Source organism: Rattus norvegicus, chromosome 3, assembly GCF_036323735.1.
Source record: "Rattus norvegicus strain BN/NHsdMcwi chromosome 3, GRCr8, whole genome shotgun sequence".
Lineage (NCBI taxonomy): Eukaryota > Metazoa > Chordata > Mammalia > Rodentia > Muridae > Rattus > Rattus norvegicus.
The window spans coordinates 179604736-179622615 of NC_086021.1; the positions used below are offsets into that span (position 1 = coordinate 179604736).

The 17880-nt window shown below is 47.4% G+C and overlaps 1 protein-coding gene across 5 annotated transcripts in view; it reads right to left on the bottom strand.

The window, feature by feature from the left end:
- Bcas1 (brain enriched myelin associated protein 1) overlaps window positions 1-17880 on the bottom strand; it is an 83047-nt gene that overhangs the window by 49982 nt on the left and 15185 nt on the right. For all 5 annotated transcript variants that reach the window (NM_145670.5, NM_001415675.1, XM_063283094.1 and 2 more), the window contains exon 4: window positions 10576-11150. In NM_145670.5, the coding sequence (NP_663703.3) occupies window positions 10576-11150 (575 nt within the window). The remainder of the gene's footprint in view (window positions 1-10575; window positions 11151-17880) is intronic.

Genomic DNA, 17880 nt, shown 5'->3' on the forward strand with positions numbered 1-17880 from the left:
TGACGATACCGGCTGCTGACAGGGATACAGAGAAGCTGGGTGCTCAGGCGTGGTTGATAGAAACGCAAAAACGAAGCCGTCACGATGGGAGGCCGTCACCATGGGAGGCGTCTCTTAGCAGTTTACAACTAGAGAGCATTCAACCTTAGAGCTGCCGGCATCAATAAGTGTGGCCGGCAGCCTGCTCCTCCACCGGCCTTTCCTTCCTTCTCCCCTTTGGTCTCCCACCCTCCCGTGCTGCCCCCTCTTTCTGTTTTCTAAAAAATATCTTGTATTGGGACAGCCAGGTGGCTCAGTGAGTAAAATCACTTGTCAATAAGCCCGTCAACCTGAATTTGATTCTCATATGCTAGATCTATTTATGTGTCTGTCTGTCACCTTATCTATGATCGATAGATCTATCTATCTATCTATCTATCTATCTATCTATCTATCTATCTATCTATATCTATCTATCTGCATATACATGTATCTGACCTGCACGTGCATGTGTTTGAGCACGCACATATACACAAATAAATGCACTTTTAAAAATACTATCTTTATTTATTCTTTGACAATTTCATGCATCTATACACTGTATCTTGAGATGCCTACCTCAAGGCCCCACCACCAGCACAGACTTCTTCAGTCTTCCTTGTTCTTGCTCTTCTGTTGAATCCACTGAGTCCAGTTGCCTGATGGAATGTTTGCTGATCTCGCTGCTGTCCCGAGGGTCCGGTTGGAGGAACCACGGCTTCTTCCTTGAGTTGTGAGGGCGTTCCCTGAGATGTGGGGTGGGGTGAGGTAGATGTCCTGTTTAGGGCTGATCCCTCAATGGTCACTCTCTACACTTTGCAGTGTCATGAATCTCTGCATTCTGAGGCAAAAAGAAGCTTCTTGGACCAAGGCTGAGGGCGATGCTGTGTGTACTCCTGGACTTTTCTTCTGGAGAAACAAATCCTATATTCACAAAACCCCATGTATTGATGTCCATAGTATCTTTATTAGTAACTGCTCCAAACCGGGGGAGCATGGAATGAGTAAACAATTTTTAAAATGGTTAAACAAAGAGGCAAGTCCACAGGACTGGGTATTAGTCATCAGAGAGAGAGGACGGAAGGGGCAGAACTATTGATCTATCACACAGGCATCGATCTGTGGCAAAGCAATGAAGGGAAAATGTCTCCCAAAACCAGCCATGGCATGTGACCCTGCTTCCACGACAGCCTTGAATGGGAAAGCAACAAGATGGAGAACATATTGGTCAGTGGTTGCTAGGAGGAATGGAGGGGACCTGAGGCACACACAGGCCAGCAGTCCCAGCCCATAGGAGGCTGAGGCAGGAGGTTCGTGAGTTTGAGATCAGCCAGAACCACACAGTAACTCCAGTGTAGCCTGAACTGCAGTGAGACATTGTCTTGGGAGTTGGGGGAGGAGGCTGGGGTGGATTGTAGACCTGTGGGGATGGAAATATTCTGTGTGTGCATCAGGGAATGGAACTTCATGGGATGGTGCTGGAGGGGTGACGAAAACCCTTCAGAACCCTGATGATCCCAGGAAAGCCAAATGAATTGGCAAATGGTGTTAGTGTGTGACATGAGACTACAGCCACATGACGTGATATCACACTACAGCCAGCCACATGATGAGTATTCTGTAGCCACTGATTTTACTGAGGAATGTGCCAAGAGAAGGAATATCATGTTCTGTCATACTAGTAGCAACCCGAAACCCCAGCCTGGCTCTGTGCCACACTGGTTCTCAGGAGGACCCATGAAGGATGCTCTACTGACAATTCCAATTTTGAAGAGGGGGAAATTTATGTACGAAAAGAAGAAACACTTGCCAACGACCAAAGTGTAGGGTTGGGGTTGAATCCCATCCCACATAATCCCTCAGCGAAAGGCGTGGAGGCACCACGCCGCCTTAACTGCCTCATCTCCCTGCTCCAGGCTTCCACAGTATCTTCTCAGCAATGGATTCGAACTGAAGTTCACTCCTGCCTGTTGTTCTTCACTGCTGTGTGTTTTCCCGTGTTTCCAAAGAACATGCAATCTAGTTTGCCTAAAGATGTATGGGACCCAAGTCCAAGGCAGGGACGGCACTGCAAACCCAAGAACGTGAAAATATCCTGATGAGAGAAGAGGGGACAAACAACTCTCAGTGTGTGTGCACGCACATGTGTATGTGTGTGTGCGTGCATGTATGTGTGTATATGTGTGTCTGTTTGCATGTGCATGTATGTGTGCATGTGTGTCTGCATGTGAGTGTGTATGTACATGTATGTGTGTCTGCATGTGAGTGTGTATGTATGTGTGCATGTATATATGTGCATATGTGTGCATGTGTGTATGTGTGTATATGTGAAAATGTGTATGTGTGTACATATGTGTGAGTTTGTATATGTGCGAGTTTGTGTGTGTACATGTATGTATGCGTGCATATGCGCACACATGTGTGTATGTGTGTATACGTATGTATATATATGTATGTGTGTATACATGCAAGTGTGTATGTGTGTATATGTTTGAGTGTGTACGTGTGTGTATGTCTGAGTGTGTATGAGTGTGTCTGTTTGCATGTGTGTGTATGTGTGCATGTGTATCTGTGTGTATGCATGTGTATGTATGTGTGCATGTGTGTGCATGTGTGTATACATGAGCATGTGTATCTGTGAGTGTGTATGCATGTGTATGTATGTGTGCATGTGTGTGTACATGTGTGTGCATGTGTGTATATGTGAGCGTGTGTATGTGCGAGTGTGTATGTGTGTGTGTGCACATGCACACGTGTGCAGGGTTAACTTGGTATCCTAGCTCTGCCCAAGCTCAAAGGAATGATCCAAATGGATAAACTTCTAGAAGAATACACGAGGAAAGTCTTGCCGTTCTGGACTCAAGTTGTATCTATGACATGAACAGTCATGAAGAGAGAATGGAAAGTAAAAATTCCACACGTTATAAAATCCTTCCCCAGGCAGGCTGTGGTGACAGGTGCCCAGGCACTGCTGATGAAGCATGAATTAATTCAGCCAGGACGGAAGGCAAGTTAGTATTGCTTACCAAAAGAAATAAATAAATAGAAAGAAAGAACCTAGAAATTCCATCTCTAAGGGTTTATTCTAAACCTAACATCACACAGGCCACATGACAAAGAGAAGAAGATGCTTGCTGTAGGGAGGGAGACAGGCAAAGGTCATGAATAGGTCACGGCTAAAGGCAGCATGGTATGCCTGTCCATTCAGTAGAGCACTTCACAGGCACGACAGATGGGGAAGGGCTTCATGTGCAGACGAAGAAAGTATTAACTAAATAAAAGCGTGGTCAGTGTATATGCCATGTTACTATTCCTGGAAGACAGAAAAAAATAATTCAGACTTTATTTCTGTCCAAAGAAACGATAGAAAGACACACTACAATGCAAAGGGCAAGTATTTAGTCAGTGGCATGACAGACAAACTTTCTATCGATCGTAATTTCTCGATTCGAGCCAGGAGAGGGCATTACTGCCTTGGCTGGTTTTAACTGCCAACTGGATGCAATGGAGCAAGTCTTAATGGGAGCAGAGTCTTACTTAATAAGGAATTGTCTAGATGTAGATGACCTTTGGTCGTGTCTGTGGGGGATTATTTTGATGGTGGATTGATGTAGGAAGATGGGGCTCCATGTGGGCGGCGCCATTCCCTAGGCTGAGCTCTGGACTGTTTAAGACTAGAGAATCCTCTTAATTCAGTAACTGGCTGGCTGAGCTCGAGCCCCCACTTCCTGAAAATGATGGGCTGTAACTCAGAATTGTGAACTGCAGTAAAACCCTTTCTCCTAAGTTGCTTTTTTTTTGGTCAGAATATTTTAGTGCAGCAACAAAAATAAAACCGTGGCAGTCTATAAAATGCCAGGGTTAAATACCTTCTGTAACTAGAGAAGACATAATAATCATCTCTAGGGTCAAAGTATATGAGGCCAGGGGTCAGCTCCAGCTGTCGGGTCACCAGCTCAAGCCGGCTGTGTGCTTCTTGCAGGGCCATCTTTGTCCTCAACCTCAACTGTGTGCTCACTACAATTAATTCCAGTAGTAAGATTCCCAGGACACGCTAGAAGTGTTCTTCAGGAAATGCCCAGAAACTCCTTTTAAGCAAACAGATGTGGGTAATTATTCTCTGTGTCAGAAGTTTTCCTCCCTGCCTGTTGGCTTCAAAGAGCAAACAGGAAAGGCGCTCTGGATAAAGCCATCCTAATTGGGTCGGTTGAGAGCTGCTCCACTGGAACTAGGTTTTCGATGCGGAAGTCCCTCTGTGATTCCCTGCCCCCCTCCCTCTGACAAGTGCCAGTCAATCCTCAGCCTCCTTCACAGCAGGGTCTTGGCAACAGGACCACGGGCAGCCAGAAGCTTAACTAGAGCTAACTTCATTTTGAATCTTTAGACCAAGAACCAGGGCTGAGAACGCAGGGGCTTCTGAATGGAGCGGAGGAAGGTGCAGAAACGAGCAATCAGCTCCTTCCGTTCTCTCCATCTCTTAGAAATCGGAGCCGGGTGCTGCCTAGGATCAAAGGAAAGCGAGGAATCCGTCCTTCCTCTCCCCCGGGGGTGCCTGAATAGCACTGAGGGCTTCCTCTGCTAGGCAGCATGCTCTCTTATTTCCCCTTCTTCTCCCCAGAGCAGAGGCACCTACAGGGAGCTCTTAGATTCAGGAAGAAAAAGACGTTTGGTTCATTCTAGGACGTACAATTCAGACGCTAATTTGCCTAAAAGGAAAGTAAATTAACGAGCAGGAAGAAGATACTAATATAATTTTGTGGGTCTCATTGGTGGTTATTGTGATTTCCCTAACTCCCCCCCCACCCACCCATATAACCACAAAGCTCAACGTTACTAAGGAAAATACTACACTGTATTATCAGTGTAGGTTTTTTTTTTTTTTTTTTTTACTTTCATTTTTCCCACGATTCCTATCCTGGTTCACACCAGCTATTAAAAATGCATTCTCATGTTCTAAGCCCAGGGCGGGACTGGGAAAGAAAGCAGTTGAAGCAATCCAGGAAACGTCAATCAGGAAAGGGCGCCAAAAGCTGCCGCAGTCGCACAGTGCGGGAGACAGGTTTGTTTGAAAAGCCAGCGTTGTTTCAGAGGAAAGAACTGCCACACACGGTCTGGATCGCTGAGTTTGGGAACTGAGGAGAGAGAAAAATCATCTCTTGTGGGCGCCACTGTGGCCAGCAAGGGAGGGATGCGGATGTCCAGTGCGACTCGGGATGCTCTGGTCCCACAGCGCCACCTACTGGACGAACGGGAGAAATGTTGGCTGCGTTTCTGTTTTATTTTGTGTTTTTCTCGCGTGAAACAGACAAAAACCAGGCTTGGAGGCTCACGCCTGCAATCCCAGCACTTGAGAAGCAAATGCAGGAGGACTGCTTCGAGTTTGGGGCTATATCGCAGTGCCCTTTCTCAATCCCCTCCCAAATTAAAAAACAAAACACACCTAAAAATAGTGAGAGAAAATATAGAGGAACGAACGAATGGGGGAAATCGCACATCCACGGAGCCATCGTGAAAAAAAATCACTACTAATAATTTCAATATTTTTCTCTCCCTTTTCACTGTGCGTGCATGAGGACGTGGTAGAGAGTTATGACCTAGTGGGTTTTTCTCAATTCTAAACTTTCTTCTTGCAAGAGATGCTACAATTAAAAAAAAATCATTGTGTTGGAATTGATCAATCAAACACAGAGTGCTTGTCTAGCATACACAAAGCCCAGGATCCCATAAATAGAAAGTAAATAATGTTATGGATAAAATGTTGTTCAATGCTTCAATAAATAATTAATTATGAACTGGGTCATTTGAAATGCAAGTGTGCTTGAAAAAAAATTTTAAAAAAATTGTGTTGTCGATACCCAGGGTTGTCCTCAAGTTCCCTAGAGACATCCATGCTCTTAACTGGGTGTGACAGTTTGTTATATGCTTGCCCCAGGGAGTGGCAGTATTAGAAGGCATGGCCTTGTTGGAGTAGGTTTGTCACTGTGGGCGTGGGCTTTAATACCTTAGTCCTAGCTGCCTGGAAGCGAGTCTCCTGCTAGCTGCCTTTGAAACAAGAGGCGGAACTCTCAGCTCCTCCTGCACCATGCCTGCCTGGATGCTGCCACGCTCCTGCCTTGATGATGATGGACTGAACCTCTGAACCTGTAAGCCAGCCCCAACTAAAAGTTGTCCTTAAAGAGTTGCCTTGGTCATGGTGTCTGTTCTCAGCGGTAAAATCCTAAGACTCTGGGACATGACCAGATTTCAAATGGAAACCAACCAAATCGTAAGATATAAAAATCTAAGGGCAGGGGAGATGGCTCAGCAGTTAGGAGTCCTTAGCACCCACATAGCAGCTCCTACAGTAAAGTTTGTCTGCGTCTCCAGGAAGTCTCTCCAGGCCTCCAGACACTGGCTTTACATCACCCAAATCCGTTGGCTCAACAAAATTCTTACGTTAACCACACTGGCTGTTTGTGGCTGGAGGTGGAGGGAGAACATCAGAAAAGGCTGTCGGTTCTCCACAGGCGAGACCCTCTTTCCTTCCTTCCTCCATCCCTTCCCTTCTGTCAGTGTCTCTTCTCCTTGGCCGGAAGGTCGTCAACTTGATTCCCATTGGCTGAGCCAGGTGAATAGAGATTTTTCTGCTCCACGAAATGTTCTCCTTGCTTGGGTTTTTGTTTTGAGAGAAGTCTGGACCCCAACTCACTGTATAGCTGAGGACGGCTTTGAACTTCTGACGCTCCTGCCATCCATCTTCTTGGTGCTGGGGCTACAGGCTTGTGCCACCATGCAGTGCTGGGACCAGAGCCCAGGCTCTTGGGCACACTAGTTAAACACTCTGCCCACTGAGCTACACCTCCAGCTTCTGGCTTTTGTTTTCCAGATCCGTAATGACTTTGCAGCACCCAGAGAGAGAGACACACACACATAGAAGTGAGCTTACACATAGACACACACACACACACACCTCGGGCTCAAGGCAGAGGATGAGTTTTGCTGCTGGCAAAGTGTGGACACAGGTGCAGGCAGGGTAGAGGGCAGTGGGGTCACTGACAAGTACTTCTGTCATATACGTTCCTCGAGCCCGATAAGTGCATTTCACAGTTAGAAGGAAGAACCCCGGCATTAATAACTGCTTCAAACTCTTAACCCACTGTCTAGAACGGATGTGTGTGTGTTAAACGAACTTTCCCAGCAGTGAGACGTGCTTAGTGCTGCCAAAATGGGGCAGCAGCAGACTTTCTAAGAACTGCTTGGTGTTATGCAAAGACACACCACACACACACACACACACACACACACACACACACACACACACACACACTCAAGAGTCTTTTTAGATAATGTTTTCCAAATTCTCCTTCCAGTCATTTTAATTGATTTCCTATCCCGATTTATCCACAGGTTTGTTTTTGATTTTTTTGTTATTGGGTTTGTTTGTTTGTTTGGAGAGAGGATCTTGTGTAGTTCAGGCTGGCAGAGGATAACTTTGAACACCTGATTCTCCTGCCTTCACCTCCCAAGTGCTGGGATTACGGACAAGCACCACCACATCCGGTTTATTTTCTGGTCTTCTCACCAGGCGAGCATTTCTGAATGCAGTGCTGGAAAGAAGAGGAGCAGGGAGGGAAAACAGCAAGTTTGCTCTTCAGATCTGTGTGGCTCCAGTGACCTGGGGGCTCAGGGCTGGCATCCCCTAAGGAAGTCTACTAGGGCCTTCTAGAGGGCTCTGCAGATCAAGGTACATTGCTGCCTCCTGACAACCAGATATGGAATTCGGGGACTCACGTGGTGGAAAGAGAGAACAATTCCCACAGGTCGTCCTCTGACCTGCACGTGTGCATGCACACACACTGCTAAACAAACACACACACACACAAATAAATGTAATGAAAAGTTCAGGGGAGGGGCTGTGAAGATGGTTACTGACGGGATCACGATAGAACGACAAAAGCCAGCCATCTTTCTCTTCTTGTACAAGGTTGCTGTTGAAGTAATTGGTGCAGAACTTGAATAAATTTGTCAACAAAAAAGAAACATTTCTGGTTCTTAAGGAACCAACTATTCTTGGCAACAACTGCGCATCCTTGCACCCACCACAAAGATACCCCTGGAAGGACCCTGAGAGAAACAGGCACCCAGTGTTCTCTTTTATAAGCAGTAAAACCAGATTTCCATTGTAGGGTCATTTTGCGCACGTGCGACGAGGTCTATTAAATGTTTATCTTAGAACCCTGGTTCAGTTGGGGAGAGAGAAGGGAAAAAAAGCCCCGTTCCTGCCAACCAGTTGGTTTGTGTGAATCACAGCTCAGTCAGCTTTCAGGCCTATAATTTATCTTTTCTTCGGCCTATGTGGTAAATGCCCCGCTTGTCCATGAATTCTCGCCTTGTTTCAGTGACGCTATGGTCTGAATGTAGTTTTATAAGGCACACAGATAAGATTGTCGTTCTGAAAACACAGATTTGTGTGTTTCCCCACAAGGAGGAGATGGGGGGTTGGGGGCTGGTTATCTCTGTCCAGATTCACATCTTGGTGAGGCTGCGGCTGGAATTCCAAGCTCAGCTAGGAGAACTCAGTGGCCGTGTGGGGCGGAGGCTCGGAGGGAACTGTGGGGGATGGGAGAGGGGGCGGGGAGAGCTGACAAGGCAAAACCCAAGGCTTAATTTACCCGAAGAATTCTGAATACATTCATCCACCGGTCAGCTGTGCACCGTGGCGGTACTAGCTCCGAGAGGACGTTATAGATTGGGAAGTTTTGTTCATGTTATTTCCTGAGGGCTGTATTTTCTCACTATACTTAAAAAAAATGGTTTCCCCCAAAACACAGAAGTAGGTCACGGGGGCCGGATGAAAAACGTTTACAAATCAGAGGGCTGCTTTTTTGCTTTTGTTTTGTTTTGCTTTGCTGTTAGGTTAAAAAAAAAATCCCTGTGCATGTGTATGCATTCAGATATCCACACGTCTGTAGGCTGAAGACGAAATGGTTATCTCATACTATGTATAAAAAAAATAAGTTGTACACAGGCACAGTACACAGGACAGACACTCACCATTTCAAATTTCTACGATACTGCCAATCGGAACACGGAAGTTTGTAGTGTGACCCAGCTAAGCACATAAGTTACCTTGGCAAGTGTGTATCGGAGAGGAGGGGTCTTTTATCCAGGAAGAAACTCGTGTTGTAACTGAGGATGGGGTACTCTGAAAGACGGTTTTAACTGCGAACATCCCCCTGGGCCGGACTGCATTCATACTTCCTGTGTTTCTAACCCAGATTGAGTCTCGAAGCCAGGCTCACCTGGGAACCCACTGCCACTAATTAAATCTAGCTGCTGTCTCCGAGGGTATCCCTCACCCCTGCCCAAAAGAGGAGGCAGACTTGACAAGGCACCACTTCAAAACTGCTCACCGCTGAGGTTTTTGAAAGACTGGAGGAGTGTGCCGGGGTTTGTGACTAAAGAACTAGCTGGCGGCTGCCGCTTTAATTAAGAGGAGGATTTGGCTGAGTCACTAGGCAACCACGCAAAGATGGGCAGAGCACAGTTCTTCATTCTTTCTCCCTAGAAATAACTCTAGTTTTTCCTACTTCAGGTGACGACTGGCTTTGGAAGCAGACACCTTAAAAGCCAATGACTGTTAGAGAAGCTCACCACCTCTGAATGGCTCTCGACACCCATGGGCAAACCCAGCCAGAGTTTCTCTACACAGGCGAAATGTGTAAATGGTTGCCTGGAATCATCATGGATATCAGTGACCAGTTCACAGTCCCAAGAAGGGCAGCCTAGGGCTTTTGGCTTGTGCCATAGGATGCTTCCTGAGGTGAAGCTGACAGCCTGAGTCCAGACCCCTCTTCACGTGCTGCTCATTGGACCGTATGGCAAACTAGGAAAGCGTCTTCGAAAATAAACTCCGAGTCCAAATTTATGGGTGTAGAAAAATATTGGTAGCAAGAGGCTTCACTATATTGGTCTTATTGTCTCTTTTTACAATTTCAACTGCCTGGAAATTTCGGCTGGAATCTAATAGTCACGGTGTGGTTAATTCTTTTCTTTCCTTGAGACAGGGTCCTATGTAGCTCAGGCTGGCCTTAAGTAGCCAAGGATGACCTTGAACATCAGATTTTCTTGTTTCTACCTCCCAAGTGCTGGGATAGAAAACCTGAGTCTCCATCCCTGGGTGTATGAGCACCGGGGAGCAAATCCAGGGCTTCAGGGCTTCTGGGCAAGCATTCACTATCTACACCCCCAGTCTGATGTTTAGGCTTGGTAGAAGTCACTTTTCTCCCCTTGGTGCTTTCTTTCTGGGCTCATAAACATACGCCTTACGCCCCGGGGGCTTGGATTAGGAGGCAAGTTTCAATCTTTGTAAGTCACCTACCACCTCTTTTTCTTTACGTAAAACAGGGTTTACAGAGGTTTTGTTCTCCGGATGTTTGTGCCAACCCAAACGCAGAGGAAGCTTACCTTGTCTAGGACCCCGGGTGACTGTAGGGTGATGTGCAATGGTCGCACCCAACAGCACCCCCCACAGAAGCACCCGCTGGAGAGGAAGCCCGTAGCCTTCCACACACTTACCTTCCCTGCAGAGACACCATGAGGATTCCCTGGTACAGCAGGAGCCTCTATGGCCCGTTCTTGGCTTTTGGACCCTTTCCCTTCTTCAGGCGGGCTGTCAGCCGGCGCGCTTTCTCTTCCCTTGTCCAGTTTAAAGAGTCTGTTCAAAAAGCTGAAATCCTTGGGCCTGGACGGGGCTTCTGCCTGGGACTCAGGTGGTGAAGGTGCCAGTGGGCTGGTGGCAGGGAGGGTCTGCTGCTTGGCCTCAGTGCACCCTGGGGTTTTATCTGGAGCCGGCCCTGGTGCAGCTGCCACCGGAAGTGCCCCGTGCTCACTCGGGTCTTTGTTCTCAGGCGCCGTGCCTGGGCTGACATCAAGCCTCCCCGATGCAGCCGATGAATCTGTGCCTTGGTCCCCGGGACGTCCTGGTACAGGCCGAGAGAGTGTCAAGAAAAAATGGGACCTAGCAGCTGGTGCTTTGGGCTTGGATCCTTTCCCAAGATTCTTTCCGCTGGCATCAGCCACAGCGTGAGCCTCCATTGTCTCGGGGGAAGAAGCGGGCACATTATCCTTCAAGCTGTTGATTCCCAAATCGACTGTAAACACAAACATAAACAGTGGTCATTCAACAAGCCAGGAAATTCAAGGGTGGATAATGGACTCCAACTTTTGTCACACAACGTCCCTTCTGCACACTGGGACGGCCTTGTTCCCCTGCCGTCAGCCCAGTAGACATCTCCTGACCCTGCTCTTCCTGGAAGAGAAACCCTCTGAGGCTGATGAGGCAGACAAGCCAATGGCTGGGAAGCCACTACCTGCCAGGCACCGTGTGAGCGGCACCCAATGCCCACTGTCATCTTTCACTTCCTTGGAGTCCAGAGAAGTGTATCCTTAATTTTTTTCCAATAGAAATCCTAGTGTGTTGTTGAGCTCCAGAGCTGGGAGAGCTCTCACTCCCTTAATATGCTAGTCATCAGGGCTTGAGCTGTTCTTCATCATGGGATTGTGTCCTGTGTATTATATCCAGCAGCGCTGTTGGCCTCAACCTCTTGAGTGTCCCTCACACCCCAGTGCTGTGGTAATCAGACATTTTATAAGTGTCCCCTGGGAGAGAAAAAGCACTCACATTTGAGGACCGCTGAGGGAAGTCCTCTCTGGCAGGGAATGGTGGTCCCTGCCTTTAATCCTGGCACTACGGAGACAGGCAGGCAGATCTCTGTGAGTTCCAGGCCAGCCAGAGCAACACAGTGAGACCTTACACACACACACACACACACACACACACACACACACACACGCATGCACATGCACACGCACACTATTTTTGAATCCAAGTGATTTAATTTTTCTCTGCCTTTATTCTTTGGTAAAAATGAAGAAACCGTAGGCCCTCCCTCACCAGTTAGGAGATGACACTAGTTAATACGTTTAAAGTATACAGAAAAGTGGCTGAGAAACACTAACTGCTGAGTACGTGTCATGACACTTAGCTGTTGTCACCGCTGATGAGGGAGAACACTGACACCTGAGCTCAAGCCGCCTTCCCTTCAGTCCCCAAGGACAGAAGTCCACTCCTGAGTTCATGCTGTCTGTCTCAATGTAAGACATCTGTTAGCAAAGACTCTGGGGAATACGGAAGACTAAGGCACTGAACCTGCAGCACTCAGAAAGCTGATACATTGTAGCCTTGAAGAGCAGGTGTGTCTTCAGACCGGAAGTCTGGGACAGCAGCAGCACCGATATGGCCAGCTCGTGTATTCTATGTGTGTAAGTGGTGGCTTCCCAACCTCCTGGGAGCCACACTCCCAGACACCCACTGCTTCCTGCCTTGAATCAATCAAATTGCCTTTTTTTTAAAAGGCCCTTTGGTAGCAAAGCAGTGGGGAAGAACTTCGAAGTCATATTTGATTCTGAAGATCCTCACTGACAAGCTTTGAGGTCCTGGGGAAAGTCCTGACAAATGAGCTTGAGTTTCCTTCATTCATAAAATGGGAATGTTGGTCTGGGACAATGCCCTTGCCTCACAAGCATTAGGACCCGAGTTCTATCCCTGAAACACATGTAGAAAAAGCTGGGTGTCGTGATCACACCTGTAATTCCAGCCCTGGGGAGATGGAGGCATGGGGGGACCCTTGGGGTACACTGTCCAGCCAGCCTAACCGGCCTGACTGTCGAGTTCCAGGCTGGCAAGACATCGAGAAAACCTGTGTCATTTAAAAGATCAAAATGTATATAACCGCTGAAGAGCAATACTTGAGGTTATCCTCTGGCCTTCGCCTCACGCACCCATGTGTGCACATGCACGGAACCCATATGGAACCCATATGAACGTCAGCATGCATGCAAGCAAGCATGTGTGTGCACATACATGAACACGGGGAATAGAATAGTTCCCTAGTATGACAGTCGTGATGCTTCAGGAGAAGCTCACCCAGGACCTGGCCTGATGCTGTCTGCTACCCTGAATCCTGACCCCTGACCCCTGACCCCCCAGCAGGCACTTAGTGACTGGCAGATACTATGACAATGTTGAAGACTGCTCCCCAGCCTTGCCAACACTGCACATTGTTTAGTATACATTTATACAGGCACATCTTGGTATCTGTTTATAAGGAGTCAAGGAGCAGGAAAAAGCAGGGAGAGGATCTGAGGGTTTTTCGTTCTGGTTCCGTTACACATTAACATGGGACCCTAAACACACGCCCACACGTACACTCGGCCACCCGCAGCTGCTCTGCCAAACTCTGGTATCTTACAGGGTCTGGAGTCAGGACCAACCCTCTGAAGAGAGCATCTTTGTGTGCCTCATTGCTCTCTTAGTAGCACAGAGGACAGAGAAGTGACTCAGATGGGACCAATGATGGAACTAGGAAGTCTTCATGAGGAAGCCCCCAGCCGTGCATTGGCTACCTGGGCTAACTCTCCTTTGCTTGGCTCCATGCTCCAGGAATTCACATAGGAGGAGAGAGAAGCAGGCAGAGCAGGGTCCCAAGGATTGAGGCACATCTTTGGCTTGTCAGAGGGAAGAGAAATGGACTGTGGGTGTGTCCCAGGCCAGAGAGAGAGAGAGAGAGAGAGAGAGAGAGAGAGAGAGAGAGAGAGAGAGAGAGAGAATGAGAGGAAATGCTGACACAAAGGAAGAGACTTGGATTGAAAACAGGGAGAGGCTTTTGCAAACCCCATGAGAACACGGATTGGTTTCCCCCTTCACCACCTGCCTGGAAACCCAAGGATCGAAAAGGTCTTACAGCCAGAGGAAAACAAGATGCTCTTCCCGGGGAAAGTGCAGGATTCTGCTTTGAAAAGGCTCAATACCCAATGTGGACCTAGCACAAGACATACAGCCAGGAGCAGAAGGAAGCCACACGCTTGTCGTCAGAGATGAGGTAAAGCCACTCAATGACGTGTAAGACCCCTAAGTTCTGAGTGGGCTCCTTTCCTAACAGCTGGAAGCTGGGGGGTTCGTACTGATAGCAGAGTTGTTAGGGTCAAAGCCTGGGCTCTGGAGGTCTGGACCAGATCTGCTTGGCCAACCATCCTCAGTAGCTTGATTAAAAGAGAAATAGTGGAGATCAGACACAGGGGATTTAGTCAATCTTGTCACACTGGGGCGTGAGCCAATAAAGAAGCACACTGCCGCTCGCCTGTCCCCGAGTCCACCCTCAGGGTCCAGCCTCTCAGGGTCACTAGTGTCTTCTGTATGAAATTGGCGCCTGCATCTTTATAGTTGTTTTGTCTTCTTGGTGAACAGATCCGTTTCTTTATTACTATGTAGGGGTCTTTTAAGTCTCTTCTGACTATTTTTGATTCAAAGTCGACTTTAACAGGTACCAGATTATCTATGTAGTTTGTTTTTCTCCTTCCTATTTGCTGTATAAATTGTTTTCCTTATCCTTGGCCCCTCAGTCCCTGGGAGTCTTTACTAGAACAACGTGCTTCTTAGAAGGCAGTGGTTCTGGCTCCATGATCTAGCCATTCTCGGTGTGGGTGGATGGAGACCGTTTACACAAATGGTTCTCACTAGCCTTACTCCCCACCTCTGCGTTTCCCTCTTCTGCTTGGTGGAATCTATAATCCATTCTTTTCCCCATGTACTTTTTCTTTTTAAATAAAAATATGATTCATTGAATTTTTTTTTATTTCCAACAATCTTTTTTTTTTTTTTTTTTGAAACCCCAATGCCTTCGCCGATGTTTTCCGAGGTCACTGATTTTCTCGTCCGTTTTGCTAAGTGTCCCTCTGTGCTCCTGACTTTCCTCTCCTGGACCCAGGGTTGGGTTTGGAGGCTTCTTTGTGTGTTCTTCAGGCCATCAGCCATCTTTAAAGGACACTGTTTGAAACCTTCCGGGCATCTTACCCTCGCCAGTGTCTCCGAGCTTGGGAGTTGGGGACGATGACTTTTGTGAAAGTTCTGCTGCTTTTCTTCTTTTCTTTTTTCTTTTTCTTTTCTCTGTCATGATTCTTATGCTTGTTGGTTTGGATTTTTCTTTTAGTCTTTTTTTGAGGGAAGGGGCAGGGAGCATTTCTTACTAAATTTCTACTTATTTATTATGGATGCCGGATGGGGTGGAGGAGGTGGGGCAAGTGCCCTGGCACATGTGTGGATGTCAGAGGACAACCTGAAGGACTCCGTTCTCTCCTTCTACCACGTGGCCTCCAGGTGTTGAACTTAGGTCATCAGCTTGGTGGCAAGCACTTGCTAGGCCATCTTGCTGGCCCGTAAAGATTTTTGCAGGCACATATGGATGAGAAGCAAAGCAGAACGTCACAAGTTCAGTAATGTCCAGCATGTTAGGCAACCGGGGAATGGACCTAGAATGGACCCCCACATGGAAAGAGGGAACTATTGGAACTCCTTGTTTCCTCCTCACTGTATATGAGCCCTGAATGAACAGAGACTCAGGGTGTCTAATCATAGCCCCTGATGTCTTCAGGAATGCCTGGCAGTAAGGTGACAAGTCTGGTGATAAAGGTCAGGCACAGAGCAGAGCCTTGCAAGCACTGGGTGTGTGTGGGGGTGGAGGTGGGGGCAGTGATGCTTCCAGAAGAACAGCCACCCTGTAACAAGCTGCTGAGGACAGGCTCCCCTTTTCCTGAGCTTCACTGTCCCAATCCTCCCAGTTTTCAAAAGGAAGGCTAAGACTCCTCACCTTCCCTCTGCCAATAAACCATCTATTTCCAAATGCCTATTCTGTCTGACCATGGTGCTTGTTCTCCACACAAGCACCATGTGTGTGTGTGTGTGTGTGTGTGTGTGTGTGTGTGTCATGTATACACTTGTGGGTACACATGAAGTCACTCTATTTTTTGAGATAGGGTCTCTCACTGAACCCAGAGTATGCTGATTTACCAAGACTGATTACTTCCCAAGTCTCAGAGGTACTCTTGTCTCAGCACTGGAACTCTAGATGTGATATTAGGTTTGGCTTGTGTGTGCACGTAAGTATGTGTGTGTGTGTGTGTGTGTGTGTGCATGTGTGTGTATATGTGTGCATATGTATGCATGTGTGTATGTGTGTGCTCATGTGTGCATGTGTGCATGTGTGTGCATGTATGTGTTTGTGTGTGCATGTATGTATGTATCTGCATGTGCCTGTGTGCATGTGCATGTGTGCATTTATGTATGTGTGTGTGGGTGTGTGTGTGTGTGTGTGTGTGATGTATACACTTGTGGGTACACATGAAGTCACTCTATTTTTTTGAGATAGGGTCTCTCACTGAACCCAGAGTATGCTGATTTACCAAGACTGATTACTTCCCAAGTCTCAGAGGTACTCTTGTCTCAGCACTGGAACTATAGATGTGTGTGTGTGTGTGTGTGTGTGTGTGTGTGTGTGCATGTGTGTGTATATGTGTGCATATGTATGCATGTGTGTATGTGTGTGCTCATGTGTGCATGTGTGTGCTCATGTGTGCATGTGTGTGCATGTATGTGTTTGTGTGTGCATGTATGTATGTATCTGCATGTGCCTGTGTGCATGTGCATGTGTGCATTTATGTATGTGTGTGTGGGTGTGTGTGTAAAGTAAGTGCTGGGAATCCAAACCCAAGTCCTCATATTTGCATGGCGAGCACTTTCCCATCTCACCAGCCCTTCCAACATCACTTCCTACACACCCTTGTTTTACACTGACATCCTGAGCTATCAGAATAAATCACAAAGTGCCCATACAGTGCTCAGCAGTGACAAAGGGGAGACGTTGCAAATCCTGCAGATGCAGCGGGAGTTTGTAGAATTGGGGGAGTTCGCATGGGTAAAATTCTTGGATCAGACGCACAGTGACTGTTCGATCAGGATCCAAGTGCAGCCGCCAAAGCGGTTCATTGTAGAGGGAGGGAGATGCTGAGTTCTTCAAAAGACTATTCTATTTAAATATCAAAGGGCTATAAGATTCCCTTGGGAAAAGAGATAAAGACCTCGGAGGGGATGCAGTAATGACCCTCTGCAGGTTGGATTGGTAGGGTCGGGGTCGCTTAGCAAGAGTCAAATGACACTTCAAACAACTGTGGCTCTCGGTGCCTGGCAGATGCGTTTGTTGTTCTGAAGTGTCAGGGTTCGTGGGGCTGATGCCTGTGGCTTGGAGGAAGATGGGAGATTTGGAAACTTCACTGACAGATCAGATTTCAAGCTTTCTTCTCAGCTCTCAAGAGCCAGGATGTCTTGGCCAGGAAACCCTAGCACACAAACAACAGAGGGGGCTTTTGGACAGGAGGAATGGAGTCTTGATTACGAGGTTGATTTGCTTGGACATTGAGTGATGTCATGGGATCCAAATGGACTATTAACCCTGTGCTGCCCAGAACACTGCCAAGAGGCCACGGGGAAGCTCAGTTCCAGTGGGTAACACCAGGGCAGCGGCATCACACCGTCTACTCCATTTCTTCCTCCTCCCCACCTTCTATGTGTCTGCTTTGCGAAAACCGTGGAGTGTGCAGGGTTACTAGCAGCTCCAGCACGGCCACTCAGAGGCACAGCAGATGTCTGAGTTCGTCTTGGGGGTTTTCCTTGGTTTTCTGTTTTTGTTTTTCCTTCTTAAATCGGGTGATAATACGCACCTGACACGTCTTTCCTACCGCAGCCATTTTCCTTCCTATCTCTGCCTTCTACCCTTTCCACAATTAACATTTGCAACCTGATGTGGCTTCTCAAGCATTCTCAGTATTGTACACGGTGGCTGCGTTTACCATGGGAGTGGATGCGAAGGCCAGAAGAAGACAGTTATCAGATGTTGTTCCTCAAGTGACATCCACATTCTGTCTGTCTGTCTGTCTACCTATCTTTCTACCATTGCCTTATCCATGAATATTCTAGAAGTTTCTACTTCG